Source organism: Lissotriton vulgaris, chromosome 1_1 (assembly GCF_964263255.1).
Source record: "Lissotriton vulgaris chromosome 1_1, aLisVul1.2, whole genome shotgun sequence".
Lineage (NCBI taxonomy): Eukaryota > Metazoa > Chordata > Amphibia > Caudata > Salamandridae > Lissotriton > Lissotriton vulgaris.
Window position 1 is genome coordinate 797,496,632 of NC_141685.1, and position 18,762 is coordinate 797,515,393.

At 46.5% G+C, this 18,762-nt stretch overlaps 1 protein-coding gene across 1 annotated transcript in view; it reads right to left on the reverse strand.

Annotated features, from left to right (window-relative positions):
- Nucleotides 1–772: 772 nt before the first annotated feature.
- Nucleotides 773–18,762, reverse strand: part of PAPPA2 (pappalysin 2) — an 853,188-nt gene continuing 835,198 nt past the window's right edge. The window contains exon 22 of the mRNA XM_086956586.1: nt 773–1,043. Coding sequence (XP_086812712.1) covers nt 948–1,043 — 96 coding nt within the window. The 3' untranslated portion in view covers nt 773–947. The remainder of the gene's footprint in view (nt 1,044–18,762) is intronic.

An 18,762-nucleotide genomic window follows, 5' to 3' on the forward strand; every position in this document is an offset into this window, starting at 1 on the left:
AAAGACCTTCTTAGTTCAGATCCTGAAAAAGGCTAATTTCAGGCCAGTGCGGCCCGCTTTTATCTTTTTACAAATGCTTAAGGGCAGCACTGTTTTTTATGTGCAAATGTTTTTGAAATCTGCTGTTAGGCTCATGTCTAGTTGCGACTAATCATCCTGTTTTCACCATACCATCTATGGCACCACGCACTTTGGGGCAGATTTACAAGCCCCGTGAGCCACTTTTGCGTCACTTTTCCCATGTTAAAAGTGACGCAAAAGTGGCGCAAGTGGCTTGTAAATCTGACCCTTTGTATCTTTTCGCTCACCTGTTGCATTAATAATGTATTTATTAGATGTGATTAATTGGGTTCATTAGAGCAATCTTGGTTTAGCCATTGCACCGCTGACTTTAATTGAAACTACGGTTATTGTTTTATGTGGTATGTGCCTGTGAGGAGCGTTTTATCATATTTTGTTTTGTGTTTTAATGGTTTTATTATCTGAAACCGAATAAAGATCATTTTTATTTGATTTGACTGTTATATGTGCCATTGTACATTTCTTCCATTCAAATCAATGATATCTATTACTAGGCAACTACCACTCCAATATCTGCTGTCAGTTTCTCCTCAGGGACTGTTCCTGCATGAAATTCACGTGCACAGACAGAAGATCAAATTCACTGACTTTCAATGTATTTCCACTGTGAATATTATAGCCAGTAAAGAAAATGTGTGAATGGCATAGCAAAAGTGGCACCCAAGGGTCATAACAAGGACAATTCCGCATCATATCTTGACTGTCCACATTCTTTTAATGTCCCCAATATACACAGGTTACACAGTATTTCATATAATTTAATGAGCACACATTTCATATACACAATGTCCCATTCTCCCTCCGCTTCATTTTGACCGGTGCCCTCTTTGATGACTGGCCAAGCATCCTCATGGTCAGACTGTGGGCTAGCGCACGCCATGCTGTCGCGATCGGTTCTCCTCGGCACTCGGGTCCAAGCATGCACACTCATCCTGATCACAGTCTGCAGCAAAAGGGATCACCTGGTTTAGGAAAAAATGGAAGTGGTCACTATTAAATGCATTCACTTAAGTGGCACAAATATATTAGGGACAAGATCAGCTATGGAAGCAATATTCACGGATGCGCTGCTGAGAATGTAAACATGGCTACTTCTTGGCATCTTCTTGGCATCTAACCAGAAATATGTCTTTTGATAATAAGCACTTAATTGGGCAATTCATGCTTCACCAGTAACTAGAGTGGACAGTATAGAAACTAGTTTACAATGGTCGAAGTGGATATTATTAACTGCATATCACTAGTATATTGTGGCTGTGTATAAAGGAACAATGTATTCAATTAGCACCAATAATGATATAAGTAATACCCAAAAGGTGTAATTGGAGTGATGGGAGATACATCACTCAGAATACAGAAAATTGTCCAGAGCACACCAAAATGTGTCAATGATAAACAGTATCAGAAAGTATTTCAATTAAAGGTAGAAGATTAAACAATTAAACAGTCAGTCCTATTAATTAGGCATGTAACATAAATCTTAGCAAAACATTCCATTCAATGTAGGGATGAGGTTAAACATTTGTCATAACATGAGGTATTGATGACATCCAACCCGCTATGTGTTGGACCCAGCCTCGTGGCGTGGCCCTCGCTGACCCCCCATAACCCAGAACGACGGACAGAACTAATTCCCGTCCACCCAGAACTATACACGAGACTCCTACATCGGACCTGAAACGACCTCCAGACCGCGTGCCTGCACCCCTGCACGTGACCGGCAGACTCCATGTTTGGCCACCCCGGCCAGCCGGCCGCCTTCTTCCCTTTCGGCAGCCTCTGGCCGCTCCCGGCTGCAGCTAGGTGTACGCGTCCGGCGCGCCCGACTCGCCCAGGGGGGTGAACGACTCACCAAGTACCTGAAACCAAGGCTTCCATCATACCTCCGGCCCCCTCCAGAGGAGCTGGATGTCCTCACACCTCTGAACCATCCCTGGGGGCTGGTTTTGATCGCACCTTTTGGCTTCCTAGTGAGCTGGCTCCAGGCCTTGATGGGCGTCTGGGATTCCCTGGACGCATGGTCCAAAAGCATCAAAGACACCGCCGCCCAGACAACCGGGCGCCTGGCCCTCGGACCTCCGGCCTCCTGCCTCTGATGGTCCGGACATCAAAGAGCTCCTGAACTATAAGACAGCCTGCCTTCCATCTAGTCGGCAGTTGTATCTTGGACAAGAAAGCCCTGCTGATCTGATCGCGGCTGACCTTGAGGAGAACGGACTCTGACCCACCGAGCCCTGCTGACGTCGTCGCGGCTCATCCTCGAATCTATGGAACTGAACCATCGGAGCCCTGCTGACCTTGTCGCGGCTCAGTCGGGGAAACGAGAGACACTTGCTACCATCCAGAGCCCTGCTGACGCTGCCGCGGCTCCACCTGCCTACGAGTACGGCAAAGTACTCCTGACCAAGCCCTGCTGACCTCGTCACGGCTTGAAGAACTCTCCGGTCCGGCTGGACCATCGACGCTACCCTCACGACCATCTGACACCGAAGTGAGTAGGACAGCCAGTCCCATCGCCAGCCCCCGTACCCCCCAGTTCGAGGATTGAGAACTGTGCGCAGGGTGCGTGGCGTGCCAGCTGGCCCTCTAAGACTGTCCCGCTTCCCCGTTCCCTTGCTACGAGACTTTCGCGATCCCTCGATCGCCCTGTATTGATCCTCATTTTTATCTTGATAAAAGTTCACGCTTGATAAAGACTCACGGTGTGGTATCCGTTAGTAAGTGTGGTGTGTCGACAGTGTGTACGATCAGTCCTCCCCGGCGGGGACTCCCCCTCGATAAGACTCGGCAGTATTTGTGGGAGAGGAGGTCCCGGGTGGTTAGGAGAGTCATCTTGACCCCTGGGGTCACCACCTTCCAACACTATGTATAGAGATTTTATAAAGTATACATATATGTATGTCTGTTGGTTGAGACGTGCAGTTCAGTATAACAGCCAAATGAAAATATAGTCGACATCAGATTCAGCCGACATATGTTTCGTAAGTATGGCTTTTTCAAGGCTATTATGTTCCAATTGAGCAGCTAGAAAATGGTTTTGTTAAGCAATAATCATAAGGATATGAAGCTGAATAAGCAAACACAAATATATAAAATATGTGAAAGGTTTCGGCTTAAGATGATGGGTCAGTATGGACTACGAGCAGTATTTGGCAACGTTGAAAAGTGAGAGAGCGTAAACTGAACAAAATGTATGAGTGCACTCGAATTGCAAGTAGTACGCACAAATCATAAAGAGAAAAGCTATGAGTGCTGAAAATATATTCACCTATACCTTGAAATGTGTAGCTAGTTTAGAGATTTTATATAGAAGTAGAATTAATGTAGAAATGTGTGAAAAAGTATAACCTTATTAGACGTGATTAATCAGGATCCATGTTTTGTAGCTGCGAATGGGAAAAGATCATGCTGTAAGGCATAGAAGGGAATGGGCCTTATGGCTAGGTCAGAGGGGTTTAGAAACACAAATTGTTTCGCATAGACATGGACGGCACTAATGTTACATTGATTTGTTTATTCATTGAATTTATATTCCATAGATGTGTTTTCTTGTTAAAGATGCTAACATGTTATTTTAGTTAACTTGCGAAAGGGTTGTAGGCCTGAAATGATGAAAGGATTTTTGATTTGCACGTACTGGTACAGGCTGAACTGTGACAGGGGAAAATGTTGCAAGCTTCTGTTAGAAGTTTATGAGAAATGAAGATTCAGCTACGGATGTCTGTCTGCAATTGTGAGGGGGATCCAATTTAATAATTGGATGAATAGAACGTTGTTCAAGAGATTGGTGCAGACACGGAGGAGGGTTCAGGAATGTTTTAGGGGGTATCGGCGGGCCGGAGAAGAGTCTGAGAAGCAAGGTCAACGCTAACGCACGAGACCCAGAGGAAAAGCAACCTGGAAAAAGCCAGAATTGTCATCACGTGAGGGGCGTCTCACAAGGGGCGTCTCAAATGTTATTATGTTTTGAATTAGGGACAGCACCCCGGGGTGGAGTTAGAGCAGATGCCTGAGGACCCTTTAGAGAGCGGATGGGTAGGCAGAGAGGGGTCATGACTGGCGATCATAGGTTTTCATCTAGAGACTAAGTGTGGGTGACCTCCTTAGGAAGTCATTCACAGCTGACACCTTTTGATAGGTTGGGATTCTGTTAAGTAGGGATACCATCCAGAGCAGGGTAGGCACAGCCTAACCTGAACCTTTCACTCCTGCTGTAAATGACGGAGAGATCACAATACGTGTCTATGCTCGCAGCCCTTTTGATTTTAGAACTGGTACTCGTAGTGTTCTTTGCTCGCCTGAGGGCTTTTAGAGAGCACATGTATGTAGTGGTGCCCGTATATCTTTTGAATCTCATTCTGAGATGCCTGTATTTGCAGTTAACCTTAACCTTGTAATAAATCTTTAAAAGCTAGAAGTAGTTTGTGGTTTTTCTGAGTCGAGTCATCATTAGCAAAGTTAACCTGGTATTGGATGCACTTTCTTTCCTCAAAGACAGGCAATAAAGGTTCAGTTGACCAAACGGGGTTTAGATCTAGAGTGATAAGATAGAGATCTACAATCTCGCCCTTGCAATTGGTAGCTATAGAGGATGGTTGCCTTCTTGAGGAAGGTGATCTAGGCCAGGTTAGATTACCCCAAGGCCCCTAGAGATCGATGATCGGAAGAACCGCCCGCCGAAGAAGGTCCGGATGACGTGAGACAGAAAAGCAGCAGTATCGGTCGAGAGTGAGTATAAAGGGTCATGCGTGTTAGATTGCGGTGTTTTTGTGTTGTATCTATGTTGTAATGTCTGGCGGAGTTGAATGCCTGTAGAGTGACTGTGGAACAGGTTGTGAGCGCGCGCAACTGGTGAAAATCTTAAGTTCAAAGAGAGCTTAAGTGGTTCGGGTGTATCGGACATCCAGAGTAATTGTCAACCAGTGTGAAGGGGGTCATGAGGTACCATTGATCGCCCGCAGGACCGAGATAGGGGGAACGTAAGAGTGAGTGCGTGAGTAACGGACGCTGGTCGGAAGTTACTGTGTGTAAGCAACCTATCAGAGAGACGGAGGACGTTTCGTCAGTTGTGGTGACAATTACAGATAGACTGTGGACGTACAGTCAAGAGAAGTGACGGCTTGGTCGGAAGTAGTAATTTTTCGGTGTATGAATGGGACGCATGCATGACCGGGAGACAAGCTGAGAAAGGAGGGGTGCTGCTGCGAAGCGGAGACGAGTGACGTCAGAAAGCGCCGCGCTGGTATTGGCCGGCCGGAGCAAGACCGCGCTGTGATAGGCCAGCTAGCAAAGCCGCGTTAGGATTGGTGGATTGTCATCAGGAAGTAAACAGAATAGTGAGGCTGGAAATTGTACGTTTAATCATGAAATGTTTTAAATGGCTAAGAGCGGCATTTAAAAGAGAGAGACGAAGATCTTATGATGGGGAAGAAGCCCCGCCGGAGGGTACGCCGGCTTATTATATGGCGGCAAATGTTGGGTTACACACGATAATGTGGATTTCAGAGTGGAGTAAGATTACAGAAGGAAATGAGGAACTGACGTTCCCAAAGTACGGGACGTTCAGATTAGAGGTGCTACACCGATTAAAAGCAGTCATGACCTCAATGAGACCTATGCCTAGACCGACCCAGTTTGAAGCTCTCAATGCGTGGATTAGGGCAGCGCACGAGAGGAACCTGAATAGACGACAAGAAAGGGTGAAACAATCGGTAAGAGCAGTGCAGGATGCCAAATGGGATGCGGATGCTAAAAGATGGAGAGTGCATAACATTGAAGTAAACAAATTGTACCCAGTATTAGAGGTGACCGGAAACAAGAGCCCATTTGAGGAAGATGAGGAGAGCGAGACAGAAGATAGCCTGATAAATAGGTTACTAACAGATAGGCCACCCCCGTACAATAAAGAGACAGGAAATGTCGAGCCATGCAGGGAAGGGGGGCCTAGCAAAGGGGAGAATGGACCGCTTCCCACTACAGATTGGGATCCCACGGCAAGTAAAGAGTCGTCTCAACCTAGTCCGGTGCAGAAAGTGGTCGGAAGGTTTGTGGTACAAAGGGTGCCAGAAACGGAGTGTGCCACTTCCTACGCACTGCCAGATGCCCTGCAAGTACCTGTTACTATAGGCCCTATAGTATCGATTTACGACCCAGAGAGAGCTAGAGGGGAGGAACAGGTACGAGGAGACAGGGAGAGAGCGGAGATGGCAAGGAGGAACGATGCAATCAATTCCCCAAGTCAGCTGCCAAGATCGAAGGAGTGGAGCACTCCAGTACATACAGCAGCAGATTCAACAGGAGATCCGGGGGGCCCTAGATGGCCGATGGATCTGAGGGGATCAGGACGGAAATCCTTCCAGGAGCTAAGCGAGTACATGAAGAAATGGGATGAGGTAGTAGAGGCTCACAAGAGCCTCATAGCAGCGGAAGCTGGGAGGGAAAGTCAGGATAGCAGGAACCGGACTCACTGCGGGGCTGAGGAAAGCAGTCCGGAGTGGGACGGGAAGGGTCAGGATGGAAGCCGAGACACTCGTCATACCAGGAGTGGAGGTAGACCAGACCTGGAAAACAGGAGCCCTGAGTGTGGGGAGGTGTCTCGTAGAATACACAGTGAAGGAGACAGGAGAACGCAAGAGTACAGGAACAGTTTTAAGTGCACCCACTATGCGTCTGGCAATAATGGGCAGAACGAGAGTTGCGAGAGCTCTCGCCATAACCCCTGTGACTACGGACAGGAACGCAGTCCTGGGGAGATGGGGAGCCGAGAAGGAACCTACCGAATCTTGAGCGACACTAGGCAACGGGAGAATAGCGACGGAAGGGAGAACAGCAGGGAATCCTATCAGGGAGCAAGAGAGGACAGAGGGAGTGGACAAAATGAAACTGGGGGGAACAGGCCCATGTTTCATCACCTTCCAAGACAGGATGGCCGAGCATGGGACCTAGAGAGATGGGAACAAGGGAGGACACCCCTTAACTCCCCTGAGCCCAAACGTAGGACTCGGAGTTGGGATGGTAGAGAGACCAGTGAAACCCCTAAGAAAGAGATATTGAGAGCCGAGATAAAAGCCAAGAGACTTGATGTTGCTAGCCTAAAATAAGATCTGGATGATATGGTGGATGGTACCTTGCCTCTAGAGAGAATGGAAATGTATGAACAGGATGAGATACTGTTCATGGCAAAGGACATCACTCGGAAAGCGAGAGCGGCACATGAGAAATTAGTTGAACTAGCAGGAAAATATATGGTAGACCTGTCAAGGACCAAAGCATTACAGGGTAACCATAGGCTACATTATTCCGATCAGGACCTAGATGAGAGAAGAACAATAGGATTAAAAACACACATAAGGGAACTGATCACGGGAATAAGGACATGGAGAGCGCTTGATAAATGGGAAGAAAGGTGGTCCAAGAAAGGGACCGTCAGGAGAAGCATGCTTGGGATGACCCCAGAGGGAGGACTGCAGAGAGTAGAGGCATACCCTTTGCGTGAGGTTGCAAATGGGAACTATGTGCATGTGCCATGGAGTAGAGGAGACCTAGCAGCTTTTACCAACTCCTTTCCTAAATTGAGGGAGAACCCAGTCGAGTGGTATAAACAGGTGGAGAGGTTTGTAAAAATCTCCAAGGTACTGTGGATAGATCTGAATACACTGTTTGACATAGTGGTACCAGGAGACCTGTGGACCGCATGTAAGGTTAGTGCCGAGTGGCCCACAGCAGAACCAGAGAGAGATCCACGGACCAATGGACCGTCCGAGACAGTGATGGTAAAATACGAGAGGGTGATGACCTGGCTGAAAGACAAGGTGCCAATGCAGGACATAGATTGGGTCAAAATAGATCGAACTAGACAGGAACCCAAAGAGACAGTTCATGAATATTATGAGAGATTGCTGAAGGCGTTTAAACAATATAGCGGGTTGGACGTAATGGACCCGAAAGACATAGGACAGTTCGTGTCTAAGTTTGTCTTGGGGTTGAGACCGGATATTAGTTTAATGATTCAGCAACACTTGATTTGTTGGCAAAATAAACCTTTGGATGAAATTCTGAGATATGCGAGGTACTGCTGTGATGAGATAGACTCAAAGGCAAAGAAGCTAAAAGAAAAACTGATGGTGGTGCAGATGCAGTCAGCTAGTAAGGGTGGACAACAGCCACAGCAACAGGGAACAGGGACTGGGGGTAAGAAACAGTACAGTCAGAACAAGGGCAATGAGGAGAACTCCACCTTTAGACCGAGGGTAGATATAGCTGCACTGAAAAAGACGACCCGATGCCACCAGTGTAACGAGGTGGGGCATTGGAAACGCGAGTGTCCCTACAACGTTGAAATTGGAGAACAAGAAGTAGAGGAGGAAGAGGTTCAAAGCCCTCCAGGGAGAGGGGTAACGCCGTACCAAGGAAAGGTGGTTAAAGGGGGGACCCCAGCTCCGCGAGCCCAGTTCCCTCAACCACCCAGAATTGGAACAACGGGAAAGACCTATAGACAAATGCCTCTTTTCGTAGGAGGAGAGGAGTGCTATTACGTAGATCCCTTAACCGGACAGAGAGTAGAGAGAGAAGACTGCACCCTCGGGGCAGCCTTAGATGTGGATCAAAGGGGACCCTATGTTGAGGCAGAAGTGGCAGGGTGCCCCACGACATTCTTAGTGGACACAGGAGCCACCAGATCCACGATAAGATCAGCCGCAGTTCCAGGCCTGCCCATGTCTGGAGAGACAATCCAAGTAGTGGGGGTTGCAAACAGGAGAATAACAAGCCCATTGACAGAACCAGTACAGGTGAAAATAGGGAAGTACAGCGATGAGCATCAGTTTGTGGTTTGCGATTCTAGTCCTGTATGTCTGTTAGGAAGAGACCTTTTGTGTAAATTAAATTGTACCATATATTGTACACCGCAAGGAGTGGAGGTATTGACCAATGATGATGATGCAGACTTCAAAGTCGCAAACTCGAGAATATGTGTGGAGCTGTATCCCACTTTGACAGTGGATGAGCTCCCATGGGATCTAAGGGAGACCGTGGCACCAGAAGTGTGGGATTTCACGGGGGAAGAGATTGGATTGGTCAAGGGAGTAGACCCAGTGAAAATTGTAGTGAAACCCCATGCTGAGTTTCCGAGAACACCCCAATACAAATTGACTCCAGAAACGATTGCAGGAATAAAGCCTGTGATTGAGTCCATGATTAAGCAGGGAATACTGAGAGAAATCGTGGGTAGTCCGTGTAACTCCCCGATCATGGGTTTGCAGAAACCCAACGGAAAATTCAGGATAGTGCAGGATCTTCGAAAGATTAATAACATAGTCGTCTCATGTTGTCCAGTGGTACCGAATCCATCAGTGATATTGTTTCAGATACCGTTCCAAGCCGAATGGTTCACTGTGATAGATCTTTGCCAGGCTTTCTTTTCGATCCCTCTGGACGAGGAGAGCCATTTTCTTTTCGCATTTAAGCTGGAAGGTCGCGTCCTAACATGGTGTCGTATTCCTCAGGGGTATACGGAAAGCCCATCGATCTTTAACCAGCTGTTGAAGAAAAATCTCGAAAGTCTAGTGCTGCCCCAGAAGTCAGTTCTGGTCCAGTACATAGACGACCTACTTGTGGCGTCAGAAACGGAAGAGGCTTGCAGGGAGGACTCCATTGCTTTGCTAAATCACTTAGCTGCAAATGGGCACAAGGTGTCCCCGGGAAAATTGCAGTACTGCTTGACGGAAGTGCAGTATTTGGGGCACAGAATAGAGAAGGGGAAACGGAAGGTGTCCCCAGACAGAATAGAGGCGATCATGAAGATGAATGCGCCCAAAACACAGAGAGAGGTCAGGATGTTCCTAGGGATGGTGGGGTATTGCCGACAGTGGATAGCGAACTTTTCACTGAAAGCAAAACCCTTGCAAAAACTGACGCACAGGGAGGTGAGTGATTCGGTACCATGGGACAAAGACTGTTTGATGGCGTTCCTGCAGCTAAGAGAGGACCTGTGTCGTGCTCCTGCTCTGGGAATGCCTGATTACGATAACATATTCTTGCTCTACTGTTGTGAAAGAGAGGGTTGTGCTTTGTCTGTCTTGGTCCAAATCCATGGGAATGCCCGTAGACCAGTTGCCTACTTCTCGGCTACTTTAGACCCAGTAGCCGCAGCGTTGCCCGGATGTCTCAAATCCGTTGCTGCAACAGGTGTCAGTATCGAGCGCTGTGAAAATATTGTGATGGGACACCCGTTAGAGGTGTATGTGCCCCATTCAGTTGAACTGTTAATGACCAGGACCAAAACACAGCATCTGACCAATAGTAGGCTCACGCGCTATGAGCAAGTTATTCTTGCAGCAGAGAACGTGACCCTCAAGAGATGCTCTGTTTTGAACCCTGCTACCTTGATGCCACTCCCAAGTGACATAGATGATGATGTATGTACAGACCATGATTGCCTTGATGTGACTGAACTATGCACCAAACCGAGACCCGACATCGTGGATGAGCCACTGACTGACCCCAATGAAGTATTCTTTGTCGATGGCTCATGTGTAAGAGACGAAGTTGGGCAGTTGAGAGCAGCTTATGCTGTTTGTACAATTACTGGAGTTGTGGAAGCCGGATGCCTGGAAGGAGTACACTCCGCTCAGGTAGCTGAAATTATTGCATTAACGCGTGCCTGCCTGGCAAGCAACCAAATTCGAGTCACCATATACACCGACAGCCAATATGGTTTCGGGGTAGTTCATGATTACGGGCAATTATGGTCTCAAAGAGGTTACATGACCTCTTCAGGCTCCCCCATTCGTAATGGAGAGTTTGTGCGTTTACTGTTAGAAGCTTTGCAATGTCCAGCAGGTATTGCAGTTGTAAAATGTACCGCCCACACCAGAAATATGGACTTCGTGTCACAAGGCAATAGATATGCCGACGAAGTCGCGAGATACTGTGCAGAACAAGGGTACTCTTTCACGGAGGTGGAAGTGGGCGGAATAAATGTAAGAACTGAATTAGCTATGATATTGGAAACTGTAGATACTTGGGATGAGTTAAAATGCATGCAAGAAAATGCACCCGATTTTGAAAAACAAACCTGGAGGACAGCAGGATGTGTGATAGGTGAGGCACATTTCTGGGTTTCGGCTGACGGAAGAGCCGTGTTACCCAATGAGATGGTGAGCCCAATGGCCAGACAGATACACGGTCCAGTACATCTAGGGAGAGATGCTATGCTAAGGGTGTTCAGGCAAACCTGGTACAATCCTAAGTTCAGAGTAGCAGCAGAAGCCGTCTGCCAGCGTTGTGTGACCTGTCAGCAGTTGAATGTAGGAAAAAGAACACCAGTTACATTGAGTCACATAGGGAGGTCTGGAGGTCCATTCAATAGGATGCAGATAGATTTTATCGAAATGCCAAGGTGCAACCGCCTTCGTTATGTCCTGGTGGTTGTTTGCACATTTTCCAGATGGGTCGAGGCATACCCTACACGCAGGTGTGACACCCTCACGGTAGCCAAGTTATTGCTTAGGGAACTCATTCCACGCTTCGGGGTACCGGCCTCTTTGGAATCAGATAGGGGAACCCATTTCAATAGTGAGCTTGTGAAGATGATTTGTGCGGCTCTGAACATAGATCAGAAATTGCATTGCAGTTACCGACCAGAAGCTTCAGGAATTGTGGAGCAGATAAACAGCACCATCAAGAATCGGATTGCCAAAATGTGTTCATCAACATCCCTGAGTTGGCCTGATGCTCTGCCATTGGTCCTTATGAGTATCCGTAGTACCCCAGACAGAAGAACGGGACTGTCACCGCATGAGGTGTTGATGGGGAGGGCAATGAGACTGCCTTCAGTACCAACTGCTGCACTGTTAAATATCACAGATGATATGATCCTGGACTATTGTAAGGGGCTGTCTGACGCCATTCATTCTGTGTCCCTTCAGGTGCAGGCTGCCGAGGTTCCATCGTGCCAGGACCTGTGCCATGACCTCTACCCTGGAGACTGGGTGCTTGTGAAGAAACACGTAAGGAGAAGCTGCCTAGATGTTCGTTGGCGTGGACCCTACCAGATCATCCTGATCACGAACACAGCAGTGAAGGTGGGAGGCCTGCCCAATTGGATCCACGCGTCTCATACGCGGAGGCTTCCAGCACCTCTGGAATAAACAGCTCCTCTCTCGGATGGAAGTCCAGCAGTGGACCAAGAAGCCATAGAGGGGGCTAGCCAAGCTGTAGAGGTGCAAGAAGAAGCAGGGAACGAGTCTGACCAAGCTGAGGACGGTCAGTACAACAGCGAAACGGACGACGCTACAGAAGGAGGAAGTAGCTGGGAGTACGAATCAGACACCGACCAGTCTGAAAGAGAGCGCGAACAGACCAGAAGGAGAAGGAGCAGAAGGGTACCTGGAGAAGCCAGTTGGCCACAAAGAAGGAGTTCTAGCCTGAGGTCAACTCCAGAGAGAACCCTTGCTCCAATATCGGAGGATTCAGACCCGGAGGAAGGTGCGCAGGGCGCTGAAGCACCAGATCTAAGAAGGTCGAGAAGAGTACGTGTGCCCAGCAGAAGATACGCCACTCCTGAGTGGACATATTTGGCGACAAATGTCTTTGGAGCGGGAGACAGGGAGGATACGAGCGGTGGTGGTGTCCAGCTCTGAGCCCATCATCACTGTGGAAGTACAGCTGTTAGTACCCGGAGTCGAAGCAGAAGGGTCACTAACATTCACACTCCCCAACCCTCCCCGCCTGAGCAAGTTAAAGCACATGTTTTTCACTGAATTGCAATTCCCTGACTTTGGAACAAAGATAACAAGCCATGAAGAGCACACTCTTCGCCTGAAAATATTGAACTATGCTATTCAAGCCGCAGGCTCGAAACTTATTGTAGATGCTTAAAGACTTTGTAAATAAGCAAGAAAAAGAAGATTACCTAGCGCCTAGGAAGCAGAGAATCTTAGGGACTTCCTATTAGTTGACGGAGAAGGGCTAGGGTTGTCTGTGTTAAAGCTTCAAAAAGACTTTTGCAAAAAGAGACTGCCAGCTTCCAATTGTGTGATTCTAAAGACTGGTTGATCAAAAGAGACTGTGAAGGAATAAAGAAGAAAAGAACTTTTGGGTTGAACCAAGAGAGAGAGAATCATACTGTCTGAAGAAATGGAGGCCGGTAGTCCGAACCGTAGGGCCAAATGTATAATAGGCACACTAATAGTAGGAGTGATACTTCTAATAGCTTTGGTAGTTACTGTATCATATGTAGTGGGACGTGAGAGGGAGGCAAGGGTATCAGACGAGAAGTCTGTAGTAACACCAAGACCCACTGTTGCTGGTAAGATAGGAGGAAACATACATGAGAAAGCGTTATTAGCAGCAGAAGCCCGTAGGTTACATATGGATGAGTCCCAAGGCGACTTTAGGTCAAATGCTTATGCCAAACTTTTGTATGAATATGTGGATGCCATGGAGGTCAAGGATTGCTACGTCTGCATGCAACTGCCTGCATCTGCAGACGAAGGCATTAGATATCATCACCTCCCGTTGACTTATGGCATTACATGTAGCTTATTGCTTAGCATATTTTATGGGAGAGATAGTTTTGAATACTATTTCTCTAATTATGACTCAGTGTTACCAGAAGTCCCAAACTACAAGCAAATGAACAAGTGGGACTACTGGAAGAGTGAAGACAGATTGGCCAAGTTCTTCATTCCTTGGGTTACCTTAGATACTTCACATGCCCGCAGAAATAATTTGACATGCAAGGTGTCAGAAGTCGAAAAGAAGTTTATAGGGCAGGTGGATGATCGATATAGAAGGCAAAAGATTTTGAAGAAATCAGGACAATGGAAAACGGATTGGACCGAGGAAGAGAAGGCACACAAGAGAAGGGGTAGTAGTGGTCCAATAGCTTTGGATAAGACACAAAGAGGGAAGTTATGACTTCACAGAAGCAAAACGTATTACGAAAATGTATTCGTAGGAGAAGTCAGTTGTGAACATGCTTTCAATTTTGAATATTACACAAAGGATTTCTTGAAAGGAATGCAAGTGATTCCAAATGTATATTTTGTATGTGGAAGAAATGCCTACGTGAGACTACCTGACAATTGGTATGGATCATGTTACTTGGCAATTGTCTTTCCTAAAATATACCATGCTCAAGACTTAGAGATTATCGAGGGTAAGGCCTCGAAGAGAGGGAGAAGAGATGTGGGAGATGCAGAATTAGTTGGAGATGTATTTGGAGCTGCATTTCCTATCTTAGGACTGATCCTCAATGATGTCAAAATTAGGCGACTGGCAACAGTCGTAGACAGGTTGTCTGCCAGCACTGCTAGATCCTTAATGCTGGTGGAAGGAGAGATGCAGTCGATAAGGGCCATGGTGCTTCAAAACCGTCTTGCATTAGACGTCCTGCTAGCAAAAGAGGGCGGAGTCTGTAAGGCTTTGAAGGTCCAGGAATGTTGCACTTACATTCCAGACAATTCAAAACCTCTTGAGAAGGTCATTATGAATATAACTAATATTCACAAGGAGATCGAAGACCTAACCAAAGTAAATGTTTGGGAGAAGGTGGCTCATGGAATGGGCGAAGTTGGAGGTTGGTTCGCCAACCTAGGGAAGAGTTTTGTGTGGTATATGCTGAAACCTATCATCATAATAGTGATCTGTGTGATCCTGTTGTGGGGACTGGTGAGGTCATACCAATGGTATAGATCGAGGAGATTGGAGAGATCCAGGAGAGAGCAGTTACAGAGATTGGCTGCAATACAAGATAATCAGTATCGGAGTCTGAGGGCTCTAGAAACGCAGAAAAGAGGAGCATTAGCCATTAGTTCAGTTTAAATGTTGGTGATGACCCCTAGAGGTCATCAAAGGGGGGAACTGAGAGAGCGCAAACTGAACAAAATGTATGAGTGCACTCGAATTGCAAGTAGTACGCACAAATCATAAAGAGAAAGGCTATGAGTGCTGAAAATATATTCACCTATACCTTGAAATGTGTAGCTAGTTTAGAGATTTTATATAGAAGTAGAATTAATGTAGAAATGTGTGAAAAAGTATAACCTTATTAGACGTGATTAATCAGGATCCATGTTTTGTAGCTGCGAATGGGAAAAGATCATGCTGTAAGGCATAGAAGGGAATGGGCCTTATGGCTAGGTCAGAGGGGTTTAGAAACACAAATTGTTTCGCATAGACATGGACGGCACTAATGTTACATTGATTTGTTTATTCATTGAATTTATATTCCATAGATGTGTTTTCTTGTTATGCCAGAGAAAGATGCTAACATGTTATTTTAGTTAACTTGCGAGAGGGTTGTAGGCCTGAAATGATGAAAGGATTTTTGATTTGCACGTACTGGTACAGGCTGAACTGTGTCAGGGGAAAATGTTGCAAGCTTCTGTTAGAAGTTTATGAGAAATGAAGATTCAGCTACGGATGTCTGTCTGCAATTGTGAGGGGGATCCAATTTAATAATTGGATGAATAGAACGTTGTTCAAGAGATTGGTGCAGACACGGAGGAGGGTTCAGGAATGTTTTAGGGGGTATCGGCGGGCCGGAGAAGAGTCTGAGAAGCAAGGTCAACGCTAACGCACGAGACCCAGAGGAAAAGCAACCTGGAAAAAGCCAGAATTGTCATCACGTGAGGGGCGTCTCACAAGGGGCGTCTCAAATGTTATTATGTTTTGTATTAGGGACAGCACCCCGGGGTGGAGTTAGAGCAGATGCCTGAGGACCCTTTAGAGAGTGGATGGGTAGGCAGAGAGGGGTCATGACTGGCGATCATAGGTTTTCATCTAGAGACTAAGTGTGGGTGACCTCCTTAGGAAGTCATTCACAGCTGACACCTTTTGATAAGTTGGGATTCTGTTAAGTAGGGATACCATCCAGAGCAGGGTAGGGACAGCCTAACCTGAACCTTTCACTCCTGCTGTAAATGACGGAGAGATCACAATACGTGTCTATGCTCGCAGCCCTTTTGATTTTAGAACTGGTACTCGTAGTGTTCTTTGCTCGCCTGAGGGCTTTTAGAGAGCACATGTATGAAGTGGTGCCCGTATATCTTTTGAATCTCATTCTGAGATGCCTGTATTTGCAGTTAACCTTAACCTTGTAATAAATCTTTAAAAGCTAGAAGTAGTTTGTGGTTTTTCTGAGTTGAGTCATCATTAGCAAAGTTAACCTGGTATTGGATGCACTTTCTTTCCTCAAAGACAGGCAATAAAGGTTGAGTTGACCAAACGGGGTTTAGATCTAGAGTGATAAGATAGAGATCTACAATCTCGCCCTTGCAAAAGTGAAGGAGTATGTACCCTAGGCAATTTTCCAAAATGAAAAGAAGGATGAGATCTGCCCTTGTGGGAACAAAATGGAGGAAATGACCTTCCATGTAACGGTTGCCCGCCAATTGTATAAAGATATAGGAGTTTGGTTCCCCCTGAGCCTATGACAGACCCAAGACCTGCTGACCTTCAGGAGGATACTCAAGACCTGGCTGTTCGATCATCGCGCCCCCCCACCACCAGCGCCTTGAGACCCTTGCGGGTATGTAGTGCGCTTTACAAATGATTGATTGATTAATTGATTGAAATGATTGATTGATTTGGGTCTTGCCTGACCTACAATGTCCAGATGCTCGTGCTGAGGCAGATAACTGTGAATGGTTAACTAATAGAAAGTCATACAGGCACTGTTTTATGGTAAATCGATTACTGAATGAAGAGTGAGGATGAATTTCGTATAGTTATACAAATGTAAGCTTTGTTGGAAGTATGTTGTAAATATTTATATGGGTGGCATGATAGTTTGTCTTTAACAAATATATGTTGTGTTTAAAAATAAATAAAATAATTAAAGAAATATATCTATGAATCGCATATTTGTAAGTGGCAGGGCATAGAAAAAGCAATCACGGGGAGCCAAGTTTCCGTTGGTTGGGATGTTTTAATGGGGGGATAATCTAAGAGGCATACTGGTGAGGGTCATCAGCCCGGGCAGAGACATCCTTGGGACCACCACAGAGGGATACTAATCATGAGGGGAGGATCATGTGTAAGGTCACTGATGAAAGATAGCCTGAGTAAGAACGTCAAAGGAAGAAATCACATAACCTAGGCAGGGGCATCCATTAGGAAACTGTAGAGTCAAAAGTACTGATTCCATAGAACAAACGTGGAAAGCAATGATACAGGGAGAAGTAGGTACAGTGGCACAACCAAGAATTGTTCTCCATGGGCTAGAGTGCAAAACCAACTACACATACAGGTATACACAGACAATATAGACAGCTTCAAGAAGGGGTTAAGGCATCCATTGGGGTACTCTGAAGAGTCAATAACCAAGGACAGGGCATATCCCTGCCTTGGCTATGGCAATGATCTCTATGCTGGCATCTCCACCCAGCACCTCAAAAGTCTCCAGACCATACAGAACGCTGCAGCCAGACTCATCCTGGACCTCCCCAAACATACCCACATTATCCCCCAGGCTCCCAATCTAGAAGTTCAAGATCCTTACACACGGATGCCTACAAAGCTCTATACAATCCTACATCAACCATCAACTGAATTTTCATCTGACTGCAAGACACCTGCACTCCTCCACACTCGCCCACACACACACACACACACACACACACACACAAACACACACTATGCATCCATCGCAGCCACTGCTGTGGCTGCTCTTTCTCCTACATCACCGGCAAGATCTGGAACAACATGCCCCTCCACCTCCAAACAGCCCCTTCCCTGGCACACTTCAGAAAGAAACTCAAGACCTGACTTTTTGACGGAGATACAGCATCCTCAGTGCCCAGATACCCCTAGGGCGTGACAGTGCTGCACTCTACAAATGCTGATTGATCCATTGATCTCCATGGTGTAAGGAAACAGGCTTTTTGCAGGTCTCCCCTCACTTTTTGCTCCTATTTGGACAACCAGCTGCCGCTTTTTTTACTCTGAGTGCACTGAGGCCTGCTAACCATACCTCAGTGGCAATGTGATTGTTTCTTACAAAATGTTTTTTGAATTGGCTATCCCCAATTGGCATAAGCTGACTTATTTGTAGGTGACTTGGATATGGTACCAAGGTAACCCAGGACATATTATACAGAGTGTCCCCACAGGGCTGCAGCACAGGTTGTGCAACCCTGTGTATGACAAAGTATAAACTGGCTCCCAACCTGCCACTGTACCCTGGAAAAGCAGTTTTAAGTGGTTGTGTGGTGAACAACGCATTCCACTGCAATGCATGCCTTTACCACGCATGTGTTACAACGCAAATGCCTTTACCATGCATAACTTTTACCACACATGTTTTTACAATGCATTTTTATTATAAAGCATGTAAGTTAAAGGCCTATGCATGATAAACCTTTTTTCCCTGATCCATGCCCTTAGTCCTCAAGCTGGTCCCCGGCACCTCCAACCCAACCCTTTTAAAAATACCCGACCCCTGACCTAATCCCTAAAAATAGATCCCAGCATGACCCATACCACCTCCCGTCCTTTTAAAAAAATATACCCAACCCCATACCCAAAGCCCTAAATTTAGACCCCAGCCCGACCCCCTCCTGGCCCCCAGCCCTTTTAAAAAATTCCCGCCTACTGCCCTTAACCCTAAATCTGTACTCCAGCGTCACATACTGCTGGCCCCTTTCCTTAAAAAAACATCCCCAGTCGAAAGCCCAA